The sequence below is a fragment of the Hipposideros armiger genome, unplaced genomic scaffold (genome assembly GCF_001890085.2).
Source record: "Hipposideros armiger isolate ML-2016 unplaced genomic scaffold, ASM189008v1 scaffold_235, whole genome shotgun sequence".
Taxonomy (NCBI): Eukaryota; Metazoa; Chordata; class Mammalia; order Chiroptera; family Hipposideridae; genus Hipposideros; species Hipposideros armiger.
In genome coordinates this window covers 1121040-1143345 of record NW_017731585.1, presented here as the reverse complement: position 1 = coordinate 1143345, position 22306 = coordinate 1121040, and the positions used below count along the sequence as shown (strand labels likewise).

Genomic DNA, 22306 nt, shown 5'->3' with positions numbered 1-22306 from the left:
GTTCAACTTTGAAAAACGATTCATTCCCTCTTCAAACTTTTTGAGAGATTCCTTTGAGAATGCTAAACAGTAAAATAACCTAATAAATTATTTATAACAAAAGATGTCCAACAATAAGATTATCAAGTAGATTGAGATATACGATAATAAATGTAATTATATTCATAGTATCTACTAAGTTGTAAGTGTAGAAAAAGCCTTTCTGGATTATCTGGTTGTTTATTTTCCTAATAATAGACAGGCAACGCAGTTCGGCTGGGAGAAGAGGAGCCCCACAAAGACAGTTCCTGTGGTGAGACTCAGGGAGAAGATGCAGAGATGAGGGAGCAGATGCCACATGCACCCCAAACCCCCTGCAGTGGTGCACCCAGTCTGCTGTCATTATCAAGTCTGTGTGTAGGGACTGGAACACGTATAATTATGTAAAACCACAAACTTCATCATCTTAATAAACAATCTCATAACTAAATCCTACTTGTGGGAGTTAAAGAGTGGTTTTCAGAATTGGGTCAGTCTTCTTGGCTGTGGGAGTAATCTGAGAAACTAAAGAAAATGTCTGTCTTGGTAAGACCCTAAACCTAGAGAATAGTATCAGCGCTCTATTGTATGATAGAGTTTATTTATTATGGTTAACAGTAGTTTGAACTAACAATAGAAATGGCTCTTTTTAATATTTCTGCAACACAAAGATTATAGTAGACAGCATTAAGCATTACAGAAAATCATAGATTCCACAACATGTTAAATTACCAAATCGATATACAATTCACACATGGTTCTTACCTATAACAGAACAATATTAACTTGACTTTTCTGGTTTATCTGTTTTCACCCTGACAGCATACCTTGCAGAGAAAACATCACTGGGTAGGTCTAAAAGAACGTTCAGGGCTCGTTCATTTCTATGTGGTTTTACACTGATAATGCTCCAAAGCAGCTAAGAGTACTTGATGAGATAAATGCATGTGTGGGCTTCATGTCAAGCAACAGTCTATCTGGCATCAGTAATCAAACAATTACAAAATGGAAAGTACATCTTGTACAAGCTGACAGACACATTAAATCAGGAGAGCTGTGAGCAGACATACTGACACTGCAAGAATTACCAGAAAGCATTAATTTCAGCGTTAATAAAATGACAGTAAATAGATGACAGTGGCCAGATGAAATAAGAAATAATGTTACTGGCCTTGTTAAGCTCACGTCTGATTTTCTCAGGCACAAACTGGTCGAGGTAGCGTCTGAAGTGAAGGGCATCGATAGCAACAATCTCTGTGCAGCGCCGCTGCCAGGCGTCCCTGTGGCAAGAAGAGGGGACAGGTGGGTGGAGGAGGGCTGGGTGGCCCTCACACAGTGAGAGCCTCCTGTGTCAGACTTCTGAGACTTTGGCAGGGTTAAAAGATTAAGAATGAACAAACAAACAAACAAACCCATAGCTAGAGGTCTCAGCTGAACAGGAAGGCAGAAAACACCATTTTATTCTATTAGATTCCAAGGCATACACTTTGTAGCAAAATGAAAAATTAGGAGAGACAACAAACATGATGTATTGTAAATGGGTACATCATTTACAGTGAGTCTGAGGTTAAAGGATTTGGGGGCAAAAAAAAAAAAAGAGGCGCTTTAGTGTTCGCCTAATACTAAAGACCTGGCGTTTTTATTTCAACACGAGCTCATTCCTCCTTTGTTTTGAAAGACTTGCTCTAGGTCACTGGGTGTGTGGCATTACCATATATTGTCCAAGAAATAATCCCAAGAAGTCAAGTGTTACAAAAACTGTGTAATGACTCAGCACAACATTCTACCTACTGTGCTCAATTCTGACTGTGTGAAATTGTTTTTAAAAAGACAAAGACAGCAGAGCAGAAATAACACATTGCCTGTGGAAATAGGAAGGACTGGGTGAGATGATTTTGGCAACATGAAATTCCAAGGATTTCATCTCTTACCAACTTGCACATATTGATATGCCAAGCAACTTTCTACAATGAAGAACAGCAATAAAACCTTCATGTTAGATTAAAAAGAATGATCAGGAGTTAAACATCTACACAGACAATTGCTGCAACCACAGATTTTAAGCAAAACAAAGGGAAAGAGATCAGGGGCTGGACTTGAGCTACTACAAACAACGGGTTTGTATGGTTACATGGGCAATAGCTGCTTCTTCCTGCCACGATGGCTTTTTCATTAACACACATACATACACACATACGCACGCACGTACGCATAAGCTTTCAGGCATCATTTCTATAAAAATTTACCTCGGGTAAACCAACTTAGTGGGGAAGCAAGGATGTCAACATGTAAAAATATAAATAAAAAAATAGCAGCAGCAAAATTCACTGTAAGTTCTGCTGTCAACTGTTTCAAGGCATTAAGCACACTGTCTGAACATAGGTCTCCCCCACCTACCTAATCTCTCAGAAAAGGTAAGAAAACTACATATACAGTTTAAAGGCTTTCAGCTATATTTAGAACCTATTCTAAATAAGTCTGGCCTTAGAAGTTAACCTCCATTGACTGCTTATGATCGGCAGCTGAAAGGTAAAGAACTGTGTAGAGAGCTCTGCCCTTCTTGTTTTTGACTTAGGCTTTTGGCTTTTATTTTCTGTTCTCTTTGGTATATGGCGATGGTAATACTGTTTTTAACTACTAATGAACCCGTAATACTGAATTTTAAAAGACAGTTAACTTCCTGAAATAAGAGTAACGGGAGGCAGGATGTACAAGGTCACATTCCTTAGCTTTGGCCAAGCGATACTCAAGTCAGTAATGTACTCACCTTTCACTCCCATCGTCATGGCTCCGGGCCCAACGATACGTTTCAGCATAGCCTGTGTATTCGCTGTACTGTTCAGTACCTGAAACAAATAATCTGCCAATATTATTTTTCAGAAATATTTTCCTAAAAGCTACACCTTCTAAAAAAGTCTTTATTAATAAACTCACTCCTCCTTCTGGAAATATCTTATTGGCAAATGTCAACTAAAAAACAACAACAGTAAAAAAAAAAACCAAACCATTGGTCTTAATACATGTTTTTATTTCCCATAAAGAAAAAGAATGATGCCTCCTAAACCCACTACAGTGTTTATCATACAGTGACTGAATGTCTCAATCAACACAGAAAACAAAATATCCTGTCATGTTCATTTCTTTCTCTTAAGAGGAATGCATAAAGACTGTTTTGTAAAAGTCCAGTCTTCAATGTCAGTAATTTGATGGTAATATTTAGTTTGTATTGCTGAAAAAATAAATTTTAAAGGCATTCCCTGCTAAAAAAAGTTTTTATTAAAATTAAATCTAAGATTTGCCTATTAATAGGCAAGGTACTTCCAAAAAGTTTGGTAAAACGAGGATATTATGGCATGAGAAGAAAGGGAAGGAAAAAAGCACAATTAATACTAATCTGATGAGAACATGTACCAAGCTTGCCATATAACACAGGTTTCTAATTCATTGTAGCTGAACATATCAGGAGGGATGGTGTCAAAACTGTTCCGCTATTTAATTAAATAAGCTCATTCCAATTCCTACAGTCAACTCAATAATCACCTGACTTTTCAAGAATCAAAAAAGAACAATAACAAAAAAACCCCAGTAAAATGAAAAGCTGAAAACCCTGAGCAAGATAATACTTTGTATATAAAAAAGGACAAAGAAGCAAGACACCACTGATAACTAAGATTAATTATTTTTTTTTAGTACAATTGTCCTAATTTTGCCAGTAAATAAAATGTAAGCAGACTGACTATTTCAGGCAGCTGTACTTGTTAACAAATGACTACTCATATAATAAAGGTCCAGTATTGAAAATATTTAGGACAAAGACTTAATATGAAGGGGGAAATGATTCTAGAATACAGTGTTTGAGGAAATATACACTTATAAAAATACAGAACACATTTAATAAAAATAAAAAGAATACAAAATGAAATCATGACATGCTAATAATAAACTGTCAGTTATTTATCCAAAGCCAAATTAATTCAATTTAGGGGGTTGGGTTAACTTGTTACATGTTTACTTAACTCTGAAGCTATTATACACAAAGCATAATAAACGTAGTGATGAAGATTACAAATGGCCTCTATATTTAACTATCAATATAAACAGAGAACAGAGAAACGTATTAAATACCACCGTGAAGATGTAATCAGGAAAATTCAGACCCTGGAAAATTCTACAGGACCAACAGGCTGGACTGCTTATTTAAAAAAAGGGGTAAGGAAAGAAAAAGAGGGAGGAGCCTATAAATAAAAGGGAACAAATATGAAAACACTAATTATAAGAAAATGGGCACAGTATATTAATACTGGATAAAACTGACTTCAAGTCAGAGAGTATTATGTAAGATAAAGAGGAACATTTCATAATGATAAAAAGGTCAATTCATCAAAAGACATAACAATTGTACTTTTATTTTGGTAGAACATTTGAAGAATTAATGAAATTCATCTATTAACAGATTAAAGAACCCCACATATTTATATCAAAAGTTGCAAGAAAGATAAAATTCAACTAACATTCATGATTAAAACTCAGCAAAACTGAGAATAAAAAGGAACTTCCTCAATCTTATTTAAGATCACTACCTAAAAACTTACAACTAACTTCATATTCAATGGTAAAAATATTCCACCTAAGATCTGTTAAAAAACAAAATTCAGTAGAGTAAATTTTAAGGATCTTATTGGCTTTATTCAATGATTCATGGATTGGGCAGCATCCCACTTGGCAGACAGAAAGGAGCTCAGAAGAGCTATACAAAATGAAAGACTTTTTATAGACAGAAGGGAACAGGACAAGGAAGTTATAAAAGCAAAGAGCAGATTGTTTCAGGCAAGGTCACCTTCTTTTAGGGGACAGCAGAGGTCTATCAGGCAGACTACCTCACTAGTGCTGACCAGGTAATTCCAGATTGACTGGTTTAAGATTCCATTACTGGGGGAGGCTGAAACTGTAATTAAGTTAGGTATTAAATCTCAGTTTGGTGATGTGGACTCAGCACAACTGACTCCATTTTGGGCCTGTTGTCTCTTTTTAAACAGATCAATGCAAAGATTACCACTCTCATCATTTCTATTCAACACTGTAGTGAAATGAAGGTCCAAGCCACTGCAATAAGGCAAGAAAAGAAATGTCATAAAGAGTGTAAAAAAGTAAGACTGTCGCTATTTGCAGATGTCATGATTACTTATGTAGCAAATCCTAAGGAATCACTAACAAAGAAAGGAGGATGGGGGAGGGAGTGGGGGAAGGAAGGGAAGAAGAGAAAAGAAAGAAAAGCTTGTAAGTAAATGTAGTACGATCAAAGGTATATCTATATACTAGCAGCAAACAGTGGGAAAATAAAACTTTTAAAAAAATCATAGCATCAAAAAATGTAACAAAAGATGTAGAAGACACCATCAAGAAAAAGTAAAGAAGATCTAATTAAATGGAGTGATAGACTATGTTCAGGGATTAGAAGACTCAAAACTGTTATAATATCAGTTTTCCTCAATCTTGTTGATAATCTTAGTAGACTTTTAAAAATAGTAATTCAGAAAATGATTCTAAAATTCATGGAAATGCAAATAATGTAGAATAGCCTAAACATTTTCCAAAAAAAGAAAAAAAATTGGAGGATTCAACATTTACAGTTGACCCTTGAACAAGTGGACCCATGCAGTTCAAACCCATATTGTTGAAGGGTCAACTATACTTGGTCTTGGCCTAAGGAAAAACCAATAGATCAATGGAAAGAAATAGAATAGGTAAATCCGCACTTGCACAAGCAATTGACTTTTCACCAAAAAGTGCTAAAAATCTATTGGGAAAAGAATAGTCCTTCCAAAAATGTTGCTGGAACAAGTAGATACTTATATTTTAAAAAAATGAAAAAAACATAACCTTCAACTGCTACCTCACATTATGAATGAAACATATTTTGAGATAAACATAAAACCTAAAACTATAAGACTTCTAAAGAAAATATAGGAGAATGGCTTAATGATATTAGAGTAGGGAAAGATTTCTTAGACAGGATAAAGAGAATAGTTGCCTCAATACAATTTTTTTTAAAAACTAGATTAATATTAAAACAGTAAGGAAAATGTTTAGGCAAGGCTGGAGGAAAAAATATTCTGAATACAAGTATTTGACAAAAATTTGTGTTCAGAATATCTGAAGAATTCCTGTAAGTCAATAATAAAAACAAACAACCCTATTTAATGGGCAAAAGACTTGAACATAAACTTCACAGAGACAGATAAATAATTGGCTAATGCCTACATGAAATACTGCTTAACATCACTAGTCACCACAGAAATGTAAATTATAAGCACTATGAGCTACCACTACATACCCAACAGAGCAGCTAAAATTTAAAAAAATGACATTAAATGTTGACAAGGATGTAGAACAAGTGGAATTCTCATATATTGCTGGTAGAGCATAAAACGAACAATAATTCTGAAAAATGGTTTCGCAATTTCTTATAAAATTAAACATACATCTACTCTGTAACCCAGAAATTACACCCAACAGAAATTGAAAATGCATGTCCCCCAGGCCGGCCGAGTGGCGCGTTGGTTAAGAGTTGGCTTGGGACACCAGCTCTGTGCAAGAAGGGCCCTGGTTTGGATCCCACATGAGGGCCAGTGATGCTGCGCCCTCTACAGCTAAGATGTTGAACAACAGCTCAACCTGGAGCTGGGCTGCTGTGAGTCGCCGGCGACGGTGTAGGCTGCAACCCCTGTGGCAGTGGGCTGCCGTGAGCTACCGTGAATGGCTGGCAGCCAGCGTGAGCAACCGTGAGCTGCCATGAGTGGCTGTCCAATGGCTGGTGACCGACTGCTTCACCCGGGAAAAGTGCAACGATCACAATACCAACGTGGGCCAGTGAAGCGACGTCCTCCACAACTAGACTGAAGAACAAAAGGACAGCAACTTGTCTGTTCCCCTTACCCGACTCCCCAATGCTGTTCCCTTTTAATTCCCCAATAAAATCTTTTTTAAAAAAAAAGGATGGCACATTCTAAGGGACATAATAGCTACCTTGAAGGGGCTCTCATTGACCAAATCTAGGACAATTTAGCATCAAAATAGATAGTAATGGATTATAACCCACTGAATAAAACAAGAATCCTATAACTATACAAATATTTATAAACAAATACATATAAATGAGGGAAAAGGGAAAAATGGTTATAGTAGTGTGTCAACTACTAAATGTAAAAGGAATGATGAAGTCAAAGAAACTATCAAGGGCTGCTTAAAATTAGTGGGTGCAAGTCTGACGGGGACAGGATATTTACAGCTTCAAAATATACAAATCACATGATTACAGATTAATTACAAAGACAAAAAGAGTAATTTGACAGTGGAGAAATCTGGCAGTTCCTACCTTAACCAAGTTATAACACCCAGTATCACAAATATTGGGACAAACTGGTATTACTTTTCTCCTCAAAAGATACACTGAGTAAGACACGTCACTTCAGACGGATTCCTACCAAAATGAATAAATTGAATCTAGTTATGAAAAAAAAGTAGGCAAACTGCAAAATAATGAACATTCTACCAAGTAATTGGCTTATATATTTGTACTTTAAAAATATCAAGGTGAACAAACACAAGGAAAGGTTGAGAAACTGTACCAGTGTAAAGGATACATGACAACTATATTCAAGGTGTGATTCTGGATTGGCTTGTAAACTTGCGGGGAGGGGGGTGGGGGCAGGGGGAGAGAAAGCTACGAAAGATATAATTAGGATAACTGACAAAATTAGAATATCATCTAGGGATTAGCTAATGGTACTTTATCAATGTTAAATTTCCTAATTTTGATGACTGTGCTGTACTGACGAAGGAGAATGTCCTCGTTCTTAAGAAAAATAGAACAAAATGTTTGGGGTAAAAGGGCACAATGTCTCCAATGTACTCTTAGACAGTTCAGAAAAAGAAAATATAGAATGATAAGCAGGTGGGGAAGAAATGTAAACTGGTGAAGCTGGGTGAAGATTATATGGAAATTCCTTGTATTATTCTTGCAACTTCTCTGTAAATCTGAAATTTTGCATACACACAAATACAAAAATATATGTACAATATAAATATTAAATAAAGCTATAAAAATACTATTTGAAACACTATATTAAAATACATATATTTTATATATGACTAAACAATAAATAAAACTTCAAAGATTTAAACTCAATACTAGTTTCTAACGTATTAGCACACCACTTCATAAAAATAATTTCTCAAAAATTGAAAATAATTTATACCTCAATCCTATACTCAGCCACAAATCAAGAAAATAACTACAAAATTCATGTTGTTTCTTGTGTGAGCCTTCTGTGACACCATAAGCAGAGCTGGTTGTTCCTTCTCTGTGCTCCACAGTGTTCTGCATTTAATATCACTAGAGCACTTGACATATTAAATTGAAATCTGAAAATTGATTACATTTCTATACAGTAGCAATGAACAATCAGAAACAGAGATTTTAAAAACACATTTATAATAGCAACAAAAATATGAAATACTTACAGAGGATAAATCTGAGAATATGTAAAAGTATACAATGAAAAGTATAAAATAGGGCCGGCAGAGTGGATCAGCTGGTTAAGAGCTCGCTTGGGAGCACCAGCTCTGAGCAACAGGGCTGCGGTTCAGATCCCACATATGAGGCCCAGGACACCCGCCCTCTACAGCTAAGATGCTGAACAACAGCTCGACCTGGAGCTGGGCTGCTGTGAGTCGCCGGCGATGGCGTAGGCTGCAGCGGGGCTGCAGTGGGCTGCCGTGAGCTACCGAGAATGGCTGGCAGCCGGTGTGAGCTACCGGGAGCCACTGTGAGTGGCCGACCAATGACCGGCGACCGATTGCCTCACCTGGGAAGAGCACAATGATCATACCAACATGGGCCAGTGCAGTGACGTCCTCCACAACTAGACTGAAGAACTAAAACAGCAATTTGTCTACCTGTCTGTTCCCCTTCCCCGATTCCCCAACGCTGTTCCCCTTTCCCCAATAAAATCTTAAAAAAGAAAAAAAGAAAAGTATAAAATATTACTGACAGAAATTAAAGAAGACCTAAACATACAGAGAAATATCCATGTGTCAAAGACTAAATATTATTAAAATATAAATTCTCCCTAAATTGATTCTATAGACTCAAAGCACTCTTAAAATTCCCGCAAGCTCTTTTGCAGATATTACCAAACTGATTCTAAAATTCACCAAAACAACTCTGAAGAAGAACAAAGTTGGAGGGCTCACACTAACTGATTTCATGAATCATTATGAAGCGACAGTAATCAAAACAGAAAAAACAAAACCAAAAGGAACAATAAAGTAAACTCCAAAATTGGAAACTTCTGATCTTCAAAAGTCACTGTTAAGATAATGATAAGACACACCACATACATCTGATAAAGGACATGTTTCCAAAGTATATAAAGCACTTTCAAAACTCAACAATTAAAAGTCAAACAACCCAATTAAGACATAGGCAAAAGGTGGTTTCATGAGTATAGTTGTATGTTAAAACTTACTTAATAGTACACTTGAAAAGTTTACTTTATGTCAATTATACCTCAATAAAGCAGTTAAAAAATGCAACCCAATTCCCTCACTAGACTGTTAGCTTCTCGAGGGGATTATAAATCATTAACATTGTGTCTACATTAGCATCTTGTAATGCAAGAATATAGACGCAGTTGAGCAAGTACTTGCCATATAAACATAATAATTAATGAGAAAACTAGGAAGAATATTGTACTAACTGAGGTTAAAATAATGACTCCAGAAACACTAAATAATCGAAAGCACTATATAATTGACACATATAGAAAATTCCCATTTACAAAGAGCACACACTAAGATTAGGAAGTATGAGAAACCCTCAGTGAAACCTAAGTAATGAAATCTCCTTGGACTTCATTTTGTCATCTAAAATTTAGGCTTGTTAGTAATGCTTGTTTACCTCATAGAATTGCTTGGAAAACCAAATAAGATGAGTTTAAAATCCTTCAAAGTCATAAAGCAGTTAGTATTTCTGTCAATAGACTTCACTTTGTAAGGCGGTAGAGAAACTAAACATATATGATTCCAGGTATGTGGGGTTTAAAAGCAACCTGGTCTACTGGCCTGACTGGCAATAGACACCCTGGAAAAATCTTGTTCTTTTCTATCTTCTGCCCTGCAATGGCCAAGCCTTTTTCCTGTTTATAAACAAGCAAACAAACAAAAAACCCTGCCGACTCTCATCTCTTAACTATGAAAACAAACACCTGTTCTGTCTTTTAAAAAGGAAGTAGTTGAAAAATATAAATATCAATTATCATATTTCTATTTCAAGTTAAGATGGTTTCAGTCTTCTTTCCTAAGACAAACAAGGTTAGATTTATTTCCTTTAGTTATTGGAAATAAAAATCACATACAGATGCTTCTGCTCTACACAAATTAAATCCTGGGTTTTCTAAGTAGACATCTTTCAAAATTATGTCAACTGTTCTGAAAAAACAGATACCGTTAACGTTTTAAATTCAAATTTATTGATAAGCTATGATGAAAATGCAAGGGGAAACTGTTAACGGCAAACAAGAGTCAGAGGCTGAATGATCTTTATGATAGTTCTCTCGGGACAGCCTATAAAACTTCATGTTCAAAGGCAAACCTTCACTTAAGTACAAAATTATCAATAGAAGGAACCCATTGAAATCTTTCTAAGAGTTCATGACACCTTTATGAGTTTTTAGATATAGCAGTTAGAAACATTCTTATTTTCTCTTACTAGTAATGAATGTTTGTGACGAACACAGGAAAAATATTTGGAGATTTTGAAAAACATTCTACTTATCATTGGGTTGTGGAAAGAAGGTTCATATGAAAACCACCTACCCTGCTTTTATTAGTACCACTCATATAGTGATGATTATGCAGCAGATAAAACACTCTTGCCTTTCATTTCCATGATTAATAAAAATTAAGAAAAGCCAAACTCCAACTGAATATGGATCTTTCCCTATGACTTAGTGTTATATAAATTAGCAAAGGGCTGTTTTTGTAGCAATGGGTATCTCTAGTGTTGTTATGCTACACGTATAAAAAGCACCAGTACTCCAAGCAATGGTATCCACTTTTGTCCTTTCTATCAGTTCTGCTGACACTCACAAAGGTATAAGGATCTATGATGTCTGGAACAATCAGATTTACTAGAGTGCAGGCTTTATGTTAAATGGACTAACATTCTGCTCTGTAAGTGTCATGTCTAGGCATTTACTTCATGTGTTCACCACACAGAATCAACAAAACGATCGCCCATAACCACAGTAAAACTCTTTGGTATGGAAGCTATTTGCTGCTAGATGTTGAGTAACACGAGAGGGAAAAAAGGAAAAAAGAAAAGGGAAGACTGGAGTTTTAATTCTCCCCTCTATCTATACTTACTGAAATGTTTTAACTCATGGCTGCCCCAGAGAGGGTCATAGCAAACAGAAGGATAACACTGTCTGGATGAAAGTATTTGCCTGTTTGCATGACCTGTTTCATATTCATTAAAAGTCTGATACCAACCAGATGCCCCACAATGATGATAAATTTAATTTATTTCCAATTTCTCAAACTCTTCTACAGATTCAGGCAGCACAGTCACAGCCATTAGCTCACTGAGCCTAGATGAATCATTGAAGGAATGGAATTGATCAGGCAGATAGATTGCAGTGCATGGTTAAAAGTCTCCTAAGAAGGGAGATGGCAGAAATCCAACATCAAATAGATGATGAAATGGCCATTTCCATTAAGGGAACATCACATCACAGATATTAATTAGGAGGCTCTATAATAGAGTTAAGTGGATGTGGGGGGAAAATGCTGAGTTAAAAGTCACCCCAGATGTCCTTAGCCTGAGGTAATTATGGATGTGAAGGTGAGTCACGGATCTGCAATTTTCCATTCATTTTATGATGCCTGCAGGTAAGTTAGAGACCAGACATAACTCTAGAGTGATGATCCTTTTTAGACTGGGGACAAACTGTCTTTAAAAAAAGAAAAAAATTCTAATGTTTTCCTTTTACAGGGAAATTACATCCTTTACTTACAGCAACATTAATGATAGATGACAAGAGACTTACTCCTTTCCTAGTACAAGAGAAATGAAGGAAATGGATAAATTATAATAGCTTTGTGTTTAAATGCCCAGCATTCTTCTATCAACATTTTTATTTCAATGATGTACAGCTGACCCTTGAACAACATGGGGGTTAAAGGGACCCTCCTACATAATTGAAAACCCATGTATAACTTGACTCCCCAAAAATGTGAACCGAAGCCTTACTGATAACATAAACATTAACACATACTTTATATGTTATATGTATTATATACTGTATTCTTATAATAAAGTAAGCTGGAGAAAAGAAAATGTTATTAAGAAAATCATGAGAAAATACATTTACAATACTACACTATATTTACTGATACCATAAGTTTACATTGTCTGTTTACAAAATGAATTGTCTGTCTGTCAGTACCTATATCATGTTGTCTTTTATGATACAAAACACTGTAGATGTTATATGTAATACTAACACTAGAATAAAAAATGAAAATATGAAAAAAGTAGAACAATTCATGCACTGGTAATAAAGAAGCAGCAATATAATTGTTTCATGGTTGCTTAGTGTAATTGATACAAATGCTTCACAGTAATAAAAAAAACAACTCCAAAAAATTTTTCCCATATATTTATTTTTTAAAAATCCATGTACTTGTATAAGTAGACCTGTGTACTTCACACCTATGTTGTTCAAGGGTCAACTATAAATTCATCTCAAAAATTGATGGAATATTTTGTTCTGAGTCTTTAGTTCAAATCTAGCTTATCTGCTAGATTCTTTTAAAGTATTATTTGATACACCTAAATGCTGGAGACAGTCACATTCCATACCTGCAGAGCTCTCTAAAACAGTATGAGGCCAATACTCAAATCATTTATTTGCCTAACAATGGATTTATGACAGTTTAATTTTTTGTTCTGTAATTCCTGTATTCTCTTCTTCCCGCATACCTTCCAACTGTGTTCTCTGTATCTGTATATATAACAAACAAACAACAAATGAATATAGCTAAACCAATATGTGAGTTGAGACAACACTGAGAATAAAAGCATTCTATCTTTCCATTTCAGTACAATTTGGATCACAACCTCTATCCAAGAAGCAATTCCTTTGCTGAGGTTCCATTCTTAATTTCCTACATAAACTCAGACATTTAACCATTGATATTTTTTTGCCTTACCACATCAAAACAGCAGACTCACAATGATATTATAAAAATAACATAGGATATCTAAATGATGTAAGATAACTTGTTGAACGCCTTTTAACCAACAAGTACTTATGAACGATAAGGACACATCAGCAAAAATGATGGGGTAAAAACCTCTAAAAATTCTCTCCTTTCTAAAAGCAAGAAGAACACTGGTAAATTGTGAGACTCAACTTTTTCTGAACTGTGGGAGTTAACCAAAGGCTTGCAGCAGTTCAAGGGATAATTATTAAAGGAAAAATGACTGAATCTTGCTAAAAAGAGTGAGTTTTGTGGTGTTTTTAACTTGCCCTGTTCCTATTCCGCTCTCCCAAGCTCTGCAGTAGCCTTTAAAAAACCAACAGCCTGTAATCACAGTGAAAACCAGGAGCCTGGTAGCCACCAGAGGCGGTAGAAAAGGGCTGAAGCTCCTCCAGAGTCCCATTCTCAGAGAACTGTTACCATATGACCTATCCGGTGATTCTCAGGAAGACTCCACCAGCAAGGCTATCTTTATTTGACCTGACTTGGAGCTTGCCCCGTGCAAAAAGGCTAATCTCCAGGGGTGTTTGTTGAAAACAATTATAGGCAATTGTGTAACAGTGTGGCTGTCTGAGGCAGCAGTTAATGGTTGGGGAAACCAACAGGCTAACCAAAAAGTTTCAAAGGAAAAGCTGAGGAATGAGATGTCCATAAAGGACTTGGAAAAGTTCGAAGTATCTCCAGGAATGTAGAAGGCTACACACATGCCCATGGCTGTGCACATGCTCAACAAAAGAACTGAGAAGGCACTAAGATCTCCTCTCTCTTTGATCTTGGGGCTCTGTGAAAGCAGGAAGTGAAGTGTCAACTGCTTGGTGGAATGTTGTAGGTGAGCCCCAATAACACACAGAGCCCTTTGGCAAAGACTGAGAGACTTACTGGTTCTAGGCACTTAAGGAAATCCCTGTCCAATCATCAGCTGACCACTAGTCTAAACAAGCAGAGACTTTAGTGATCACACAAAAAAGAATACAGACTTTACAGAATTAGTTTAGGAAAGTCACTAAACCAACAACAAGCAGCATCAAAAACAAACTCTGGGGGAAGCAAAACTCTGATTTCGAGAGTTGCCACATTATTTAAAATGGATCCAGTTTTCAACAAAAAGTTGAGACATGCAAAGAACCGAGAAAGTAGAGCCCATTCTCAGAAAAAAAAGGTAGTCAAAGTAATAATTATCCCTGAGGAGCCCAGATGTTGAACTTACTAAACAAAGGCTTTAAATCAACTATTTTAAATATGTTCAAAGAACTAAAGGAAATTATATCTACAGAACTAAATAAAAGTATGAGAATAATGCCTCACAAACAGACTCTTAACAAAAAGAAAAATTTTTTTTTTTAAAGATTTTATTGGGCAATTGGGGAAGGGGAACAGTGTTGGGGAATTGGGAAAGGGGAACAGCCAAGTTGTTGTCCTTCAATCTTAGTTGTGGAGGATGCAACTAGTTCAGCTCCAAGTCCAGTCACCATCTGGCCGCTCATCGGTAGCTCACGGCGGCTCAGCTCAAGGTGCTGTGTTCAATCTTAGTTGTGGGTGGGTGTAGCCCACCATCCCATGTGAGAGTTGAACCAGCAACCTTGTTGTTAGGAGCACGTGCTCTCACCAGCCGAGCCATCCTGCCAACTCTGTTGGCAGCTGGGCAGCAGCTCAGCTCGGGCGCAGCTACCTGGCCCATGTGGGAATTCAACTGGCGACTCCATTGCTCAGAGCTCGCGCTCTTAACCAACTGAGCAACTCGGCCAGCCCCAACAAAAAGACAGAAATTCTTAAAAAAAGGAACTAACCAAACAGAAATTCTGGAGTTGAAAAGTATAATAACTGAACAAAAATTTCACTGGAGGAATTCAGAAGCAATTTAGAGCAGAAAGAATTAGTGAATTTGAAATTATCTAGTCTGAGGAACAGAAAAGGTAAAGGACAAAGATAAATGAACAAAGCTTCACAGGTCAGTGGGACACTACCAAATGTATCAACATATGCATAATGGAAGTCCCAGAAGGAGAGGAGAGAAAGAGACAGAAAGAATATTTGAAGAAATAATGGTGAAAAATTTACCAAATTTATCTAAACATTCATGACCTCTAAATAGGATAAAGTCAAAGAGATTCAAACCTAAGCACATCATAATCAGCTGCTGAAAGAGACAAAGAGAGAATCTTGAAAGCAAAACATAAAAAACCAAATTTAGATACTCTCCTGAAGGTTGCCTACAAATGTATCTGAGGCAGAGTGTGGCTTCAAGATGAGACCTCAAGGGTCTTCAGTTCCTTCATGTAACTCTTTGGAGGTGAATTAGTTGAATATACATTTGATATCACTCATAGGGGATGTTTTTTCTCCCATTGTAATCTTTAGGAATAACAATTAACCAAATTCTCCAACCCAGCTGAATGTTTAGTCTCCTACACTAATCTCAAAGCAGCAATAGATTCAAAAAGGAAATAAGAAATCCTCTTTTGCAGAAAGAAAAAGGTATTAGCAACTGATGAGTGATTATGGCTTTTATTTGGGAAGGTAATTTAAGTACTTGAATTAAAGGCTTAACTTATTTAAGGCAGCTGATTAAGAGCTTCTTAACAGCTATGAATTAATCATTAATTTTTTGTAGCTCATTCACAAGAAAATACTGTGACATAGTGGTATCTCAATCCAAAGAAACTTAAATAAAGAAAAAAAATTAAATCTCAATGATAGGCCTCAAATATAAATTTCACGGTATTTCCCTTTCTTCTCCTCCTACATTAACTTAAATCAAGGAGAGGCACTAAGATAATCACACTTTATCTCTTAGTATTAGAAATTAGGGTAACCATAAAGTTACTACTTTATTTCTTTCTTTAAAGCTCATTGTTGTACTGACTCTTTCCAAATGCTGTAACTGTGCCTTTTATTTTTACATTTATATAGTGTCTTCATATTGAAGTACAATAAATCACTTTAGAAATGTAATGGAGGAATAACAATGCTCAAAGACACATCACTATCTTCTTTTTAAGACCATTGTATCATATAAATTCAAAATGAAGAAGAATTAAATATTGGGTTGTCGGAAAAGTCATGATGTTTTTTTTCTATGTTTTTCATTGCAAAAATGTGTCATGACTTTTCCAACAACCTAATAGTTTTTATCCCTGTTCCTCAGATAAAGATGCTGGGGAAAAAAAAGGTGGGGATAAAATGTCTTACTCAAGATTAGGAAAATAAAACTACAGTTGACCCTTGAAAACACAGGTTTGAACTGCATAGATCCACTTATATGTGAATTTTTTCCAAATACCTGTACTGTTTTTTATTAACATTTGGGAGTCCACGAATGCAGAGGGCCAACCGTATACATGATCTACACCTTTTTACACAGGGACTTGAGCATCTGTGGATTTTGGTATTAGCAGGGGCTTTGGAACTAATAACAAAGGACAACTTAAGTTTGTGGGGGGTCAAAAATAATATGTGGGGGCCGGCTGAGTGGCGCGTTGGTTAAGAGCTGGCTTGGGACACCAGCTCTGAGCAGCAGGGCCCTGGTTCGGATCCCACATGAAGGCTAGTGACACTGCCCTCTACAGCTAAGATGGTGAACAACAGCTTGACCTGGAGCTGGGCTGCCGTGAGTCGCTGTAGGCTGTAGCCCGTGCTGCAGTGGGCTGCCGTAAGCTACCGTGAGTGGCCGGCAGCCTGCATGAGCTGCCAAAAGCCTCCGTGAACAGCCGTCCAGAGGCCGGCGACCAATCTGCCTCACCCGGGAAAAGCACAATGATAATACCAACATGGGCCAGTGAAGCGACATCCTCCACAACTAGACTGAAGAACAAAAGGACAGCAACTTGTCTGTTCCCCTTCCCTGATTCCCCAATGCTGTTCCCCTCCCCCAATTCCCCAATTAAAAAAAAATAATAATAATAATATGTGGATTTTTGATTGCATGGGGGGAGATGTCAGCTGTTCAAGGGTCAATTGTGTAACAATTTCAAAAAAACAAGTACAAATTAATGAGTAAAAATATTGAGACCAATGCCCATGGCAGAGAAAAGTTTATCTGGGTGGCCTCTAGTCTTTATGACAGATATTCATAGATGGGAACAACTACCCCATTGTCCAGCTTTCCCAAACTAACCTGTGATGATAAGACATTCATTGTGATCCAGCACCTCAGTAAAGAGCCGTGAAACAATCAACTCAGGGTTGATCAAAAAGCGAATTTCTTCTTGCACAAGTCCTGCACTGGTTACACCACCTCCAACAAAACGGTTTGCAAAATCCACCTAAATGGGAAAACGTGCACATTAAATGATGATCTAAAAATACCTAGATACATGATCAAAAAGTACACTATTTCTAGTCTTCCTTCCTTTCCCATATAAATCAATCCCCAAATTAGTAATCTTCTTAGAGAGAAGAGATTGTGGTTGATCGCACTCTTTCCATCTCACTGCAGTTAACAGTTAACATCTCTGCATATTTCTTTGGATCCCAAAAACCTTAGAAAATGGAGCTTTTAGGCAAAAGACAATGTAATTACGTGAACTTTTGTTTAAAAACCTTATTTACGCTCTAAGGAACACAAAGCAAGGGAGGTTTTATCTGGAAAGGTTTTAAGATACTTTCACCACCATTCACTACTCAATTTCCATTTATACATTTCATAGGCTTTAATATAATTATACCTTTCTTATATAATATGGCAATCAAACACTTGTCCTTAAAAAGAAAGAACTGTAAAGTTTCGTAATTGATCTTTTTTGAGTAACCTTTTTCTTTTGTGGAAGAATAAAGGGATGGAAATTAAGTCCTGCTAAACAAAATTGCGAACTTCCAACTGAATGAACATTACAAATTACTTTTTAAAAAATATACCTAAAGGTCTGGCCAAATGGCTCAGTTGGTTAAGAGTTGGCTTAAGAGCACGAGCTCTGAGCAACAGGGCCGCCAGTTCAATTCCCACATGGGCCAGTGACGCTGCGCCCGAGCTGAGCTGTCGCTGAGCTGCCACTGGCAGGATGGCTCAGCTGGTGTAACAAGATTGCGTGTTTGATGGTGGGCTACGCCCCCCTCAACTAAGACTGAACTCAGCACCTTGAGCTGAGCGGCCACCTGGATGGCTCAGTGGATAGGGTGTGCGTTCTTAACAACAAGGCTGCCAGGTTCAACTCCCGCATAGGATGGTGGCTATGCCCACCCGCAACTAAGACTGAACTCGGCAACTTGAGCTGAGCTGCCGCCCAGATGGCTCAGTGGATAGAGTGTACGCTCTTAACGACAAGGTTGCTGGTTGGACTCCCGCATGGAATGGTGGCTATGCCCACCCGCAACTAAGATTGAACACAGCACCTTGAGCTTAGAGGCCACGAGCTGCTGACGAGGAAGCCAGATGGCGACTGGCGCCCTCCACAACGAAGACTGAAGAACAACAACTTGGCTGATCCCCTTCCCCAATTCCCCAATACTGTTTCCCTCCCCCAATTCTCCAATAAAAAACCTTTAAAAAAAGAAAAATACCTAAGGGAAAAAAAATGAAGACAGGAAACCTAGTTTAACAATAAAGATTCAACTAAATTAATACTTCCAATTTAGTTTAAAACTATACATAAGCTTTGTGTGCAGTACTCAGATGGGATCCCCAAGCTCCTATTAACAATAACGAGTTACACAACCCTCAAGAGAAAGCCAACTCAGCCTTCCATCATTATTTGTTTGTCTTAAACTTAATAAGCACCTTACCAAGCTTCCAACACTATGCTAGGTATCATGGGGAAATATGTAAGGAATGGTTTCTAACATTGCCTTAGATTATTCTATTTGAGGAGTTAGATCACACACATCTACACAACTGTGTACATACATAGTCATACACACCAGAAAACAGAATTTAGTAAGTAATATAAAAGAGGCTTATGTATACTGTGTAGGAAAAATACATTCCTGGGTCTCTCCTTTAATTTCACATTACTATCAAACTCACAAAATTTCTGACACCAGATGTGTGGGTTTTCCACACATTGAGCAATTCAATTCAAGCCCTATAATTCAATTCAGCTCTGACACAATCTACCTGGAGTTAACATCAGATTCCACAGGTTAAGGGCTCAGTCCCACAAGACTGCCTGACTTGAGATGCCAATTCCAAGTCCCAAGTTTTTACCTGTACTTCTAGTTATCTGGCTAAGTGGGGTTCCCATGACCCCCTCCTGGAGTTTGATAATTTGCTAGAATAGCTCACATAACTCAGGGTAACACTTACATTTACTGATTTATTTAAAAGGATATAATAGAGGATACAGATGAACAGCCAGATAAAGGGATACACAGGGCAAAGGATGTGGGAAGGGGCACAAGGCTTCCCCAGAAGTCACTCTCTCAGCACCTCCACATGTTCACCAACCTGGAAGCTCTCTGAACCCTGTACTTTTGGGGTTTTTATGGAGGCTATATAGCATGTGGGCATAACTGATTATCAACTCAGTCTCCAGTCCCTCTGCTTTTCCCCAAGGATGGGTGGTTGGGTGCAAAGTCCCAAACTTCTAATCATGGCTTTCTCTTTCTGGTGAACATCCCCCATCCTGAAGCTCTTTGGGAGCCCACTAAGAGTTACTTCCATAGAACAAAAGAAATTACTATCACCCGCAAATTGCAAGTGATTTAGGAGCTCTGTGTTAGAAATCAGGGTCAAAGACTAAATATTAGAACAAAAGATGCTCCCAGTGCTCTTATCACTTAGAAAATTACCAGGGTTTTAGGAGCTCTGAGCCAAAAACTGGGGACAGATATATATATAAATATATACATATATGTGTACCTATGTGTGTGTATCTAATAAACATATATGAATAATAAATGTATATAAATTTATTTCTATTTCACATATACTTTCAGACTATTTTCAAATATGAGGTTTCTTAAAAGTTGTCTGTGTTCTCTAAAGCAATTATGATATTATCTGAAGCCTATTTTACAAAAGAGTAAACAAAGAATATGAATTTTTTTGATATGGAAAAATATATGTGAAAAGACAGAAATGAATAGAAGGCAAAGTAGTCTTCTTGCACTATAGAAGAACTTAGAAAATACTGAAAATTATGACTGGACAAGACTTAAAATGAGTTACCACAGAGACATATATATTTGGGTTTATATTCTGGCATACTAAATCAATGCTAAAAAACAGAGTAACTCTTTAGCTTATTTAGAAAAATAATTTTGGTTAAACGAATCCATTGACCAGAATCAGTTATATACTAAATAATGAGGTCTTTACGCACTGGGTGATTTATGGCTTATACTATTCAATTCAACAAATATTGACTGAATCTTGTGCTAGGAACCATTGGACACAAAGAAGAGTAAGACATGGTTCCTGGCTTCACAGCATTTACAATCTAGATAGGAGTGAGGCACATAAGCAGAATGATAAGATGATTATTTAAGGATTTATTAGTATTTTTTTGATACTGCCCAAATAAAACAATTAACTACAATTAGAGCAAGGGGAGCCTTACAAGAGGATGTGTCATTCAATCTGGATTTTGCTGACATTCAGGCTGAGAAAATAGCTGCACGAGGACATAGGGAAAACCAAATGTGAAGAGCTGTCTGAGGCGAGTCATAGCAGATTCCTCATGCCTGTCTGCAATGTAGGGTATGTGGAGGGTTACAACTGGTGATGACGTGGTCTGGGGTCCAGGAAATTTTTTCTTAAGGTTTGGGGAAAGATTCTAGGAGAAAAGTAACAATAAAGGACCTGTGTTTTAGGAAGATAATTCAGGCTCGAGTTTAAAGAACGACCTGGAAAAGTATGAAATTAAAAGCAGAGAGGCTGGTTAGGTGACTACTGAATAGTTTATACAATACTTCCAGGGCCTCAGAGAGGTGAGTGGGAAAGAGAGTGAAGGAAAGAGAGACCCAGCAAAGAAAGAAAATGGACAGCATTTGAAAACTGAGAGACTGGCTAAGTATAATGATTGCATTATAAATACAAATGAGAAACAAATGTTTGCGATCAACTAAACTTAATTTTTACCAGAACGAGGTACACAGCCAAAATAGAAAGATAAGCTATATCCAACTTATGTACTACTTGGTAAAAATAAATGAAATACATTCAGGATGCATGTTATTGTTCATTTTTTGAATAAAAGGCCAACATTTATTACTTGAAAGGTATGCATAGAAATAAATACACTAAATTAAATACGCCTCTCAAAGCAGGAGTGTTTTAGAAAATCAAAGTTTCTACTACTTAAAAAAGTTCTTAATAAAAGGCTATTACAGGTGAGAAACCTGTTCCAATACATGAAAACAAGCATGTGAGCTCTTTATTTTTAGCCAGTCATTTTTCAACTCACTTTACTTTAAAGTTACTTGTTTAGATTACTCAGCTTCTGAATTATAACTTGATGAAGAGAGAGAAATGATAACACTCCTTAGAGAGATTTTGTTGTTACTGCCATTCAGCATCATGTAATTTATACGCTGCACAGGGAGCTTTGTGGCCCTGCAATACAATATTCCCTGATTTCCTGGGAATGCATGGCCAAGGAGGGAGAACAATTAATGGAAGCCTGCATGGTATTCTTTTAATCTAGCAAGGCTTCACCCTTCATCTATAATATATTCCAGGGAAGTGTGGGAATCTTAGCCTTGAATGTTGTTAAATAACCCCTTGTTGAATTGTACTGTAACAAAAAGCCAGCATTCCTGCAGTGCTAACGAGCAGTAAGGAGCTTTGTTGATTTCATATGAATTAAGACTCCCTCAGCTAATCAAAGACTTTAATGTAGGAAAGAACGTCATCAAGATGGTATTGTGGGGAAAAGTGATGTTCTCCTGAAACAAATTTTAACTGTGATTAAAAATTATTGTTTTAAACAAACAACAAGTGCTGGCGAGGCTGTGGAGAAAAGGGAACCCTGGTGCACTGTTGGTGGGACTGCAGATTGGTGCAGCCATTATGGAAATCAGTATGGAG

At 37.0% G+C, this 22306-nt stretch overlaps 1 protein-coding gene across 1 annotated transcript in view; it reads right to left on the bottom strand.

The window, feature by feature from the left end:
* The window catches only part of PARG (poly(ADP-ribose) glycohydrolase), a 145680-nt gene that overhangs the window by 29881 nt on the left and 93493 nt on the right, over positions 1 to 22306 (bottom strand). Inside the window, 3 exon segments of the mRNA XM_019655059.1 lie at positions 1190 to 1298; positions 2786 to 2864; positions 17459 to 17606. Coding sequence (XP_019510604.1) covers positions 1190 to 1298; positions 2786 to 2864; positions 17459 to 17606 — 336 coding nt within the window.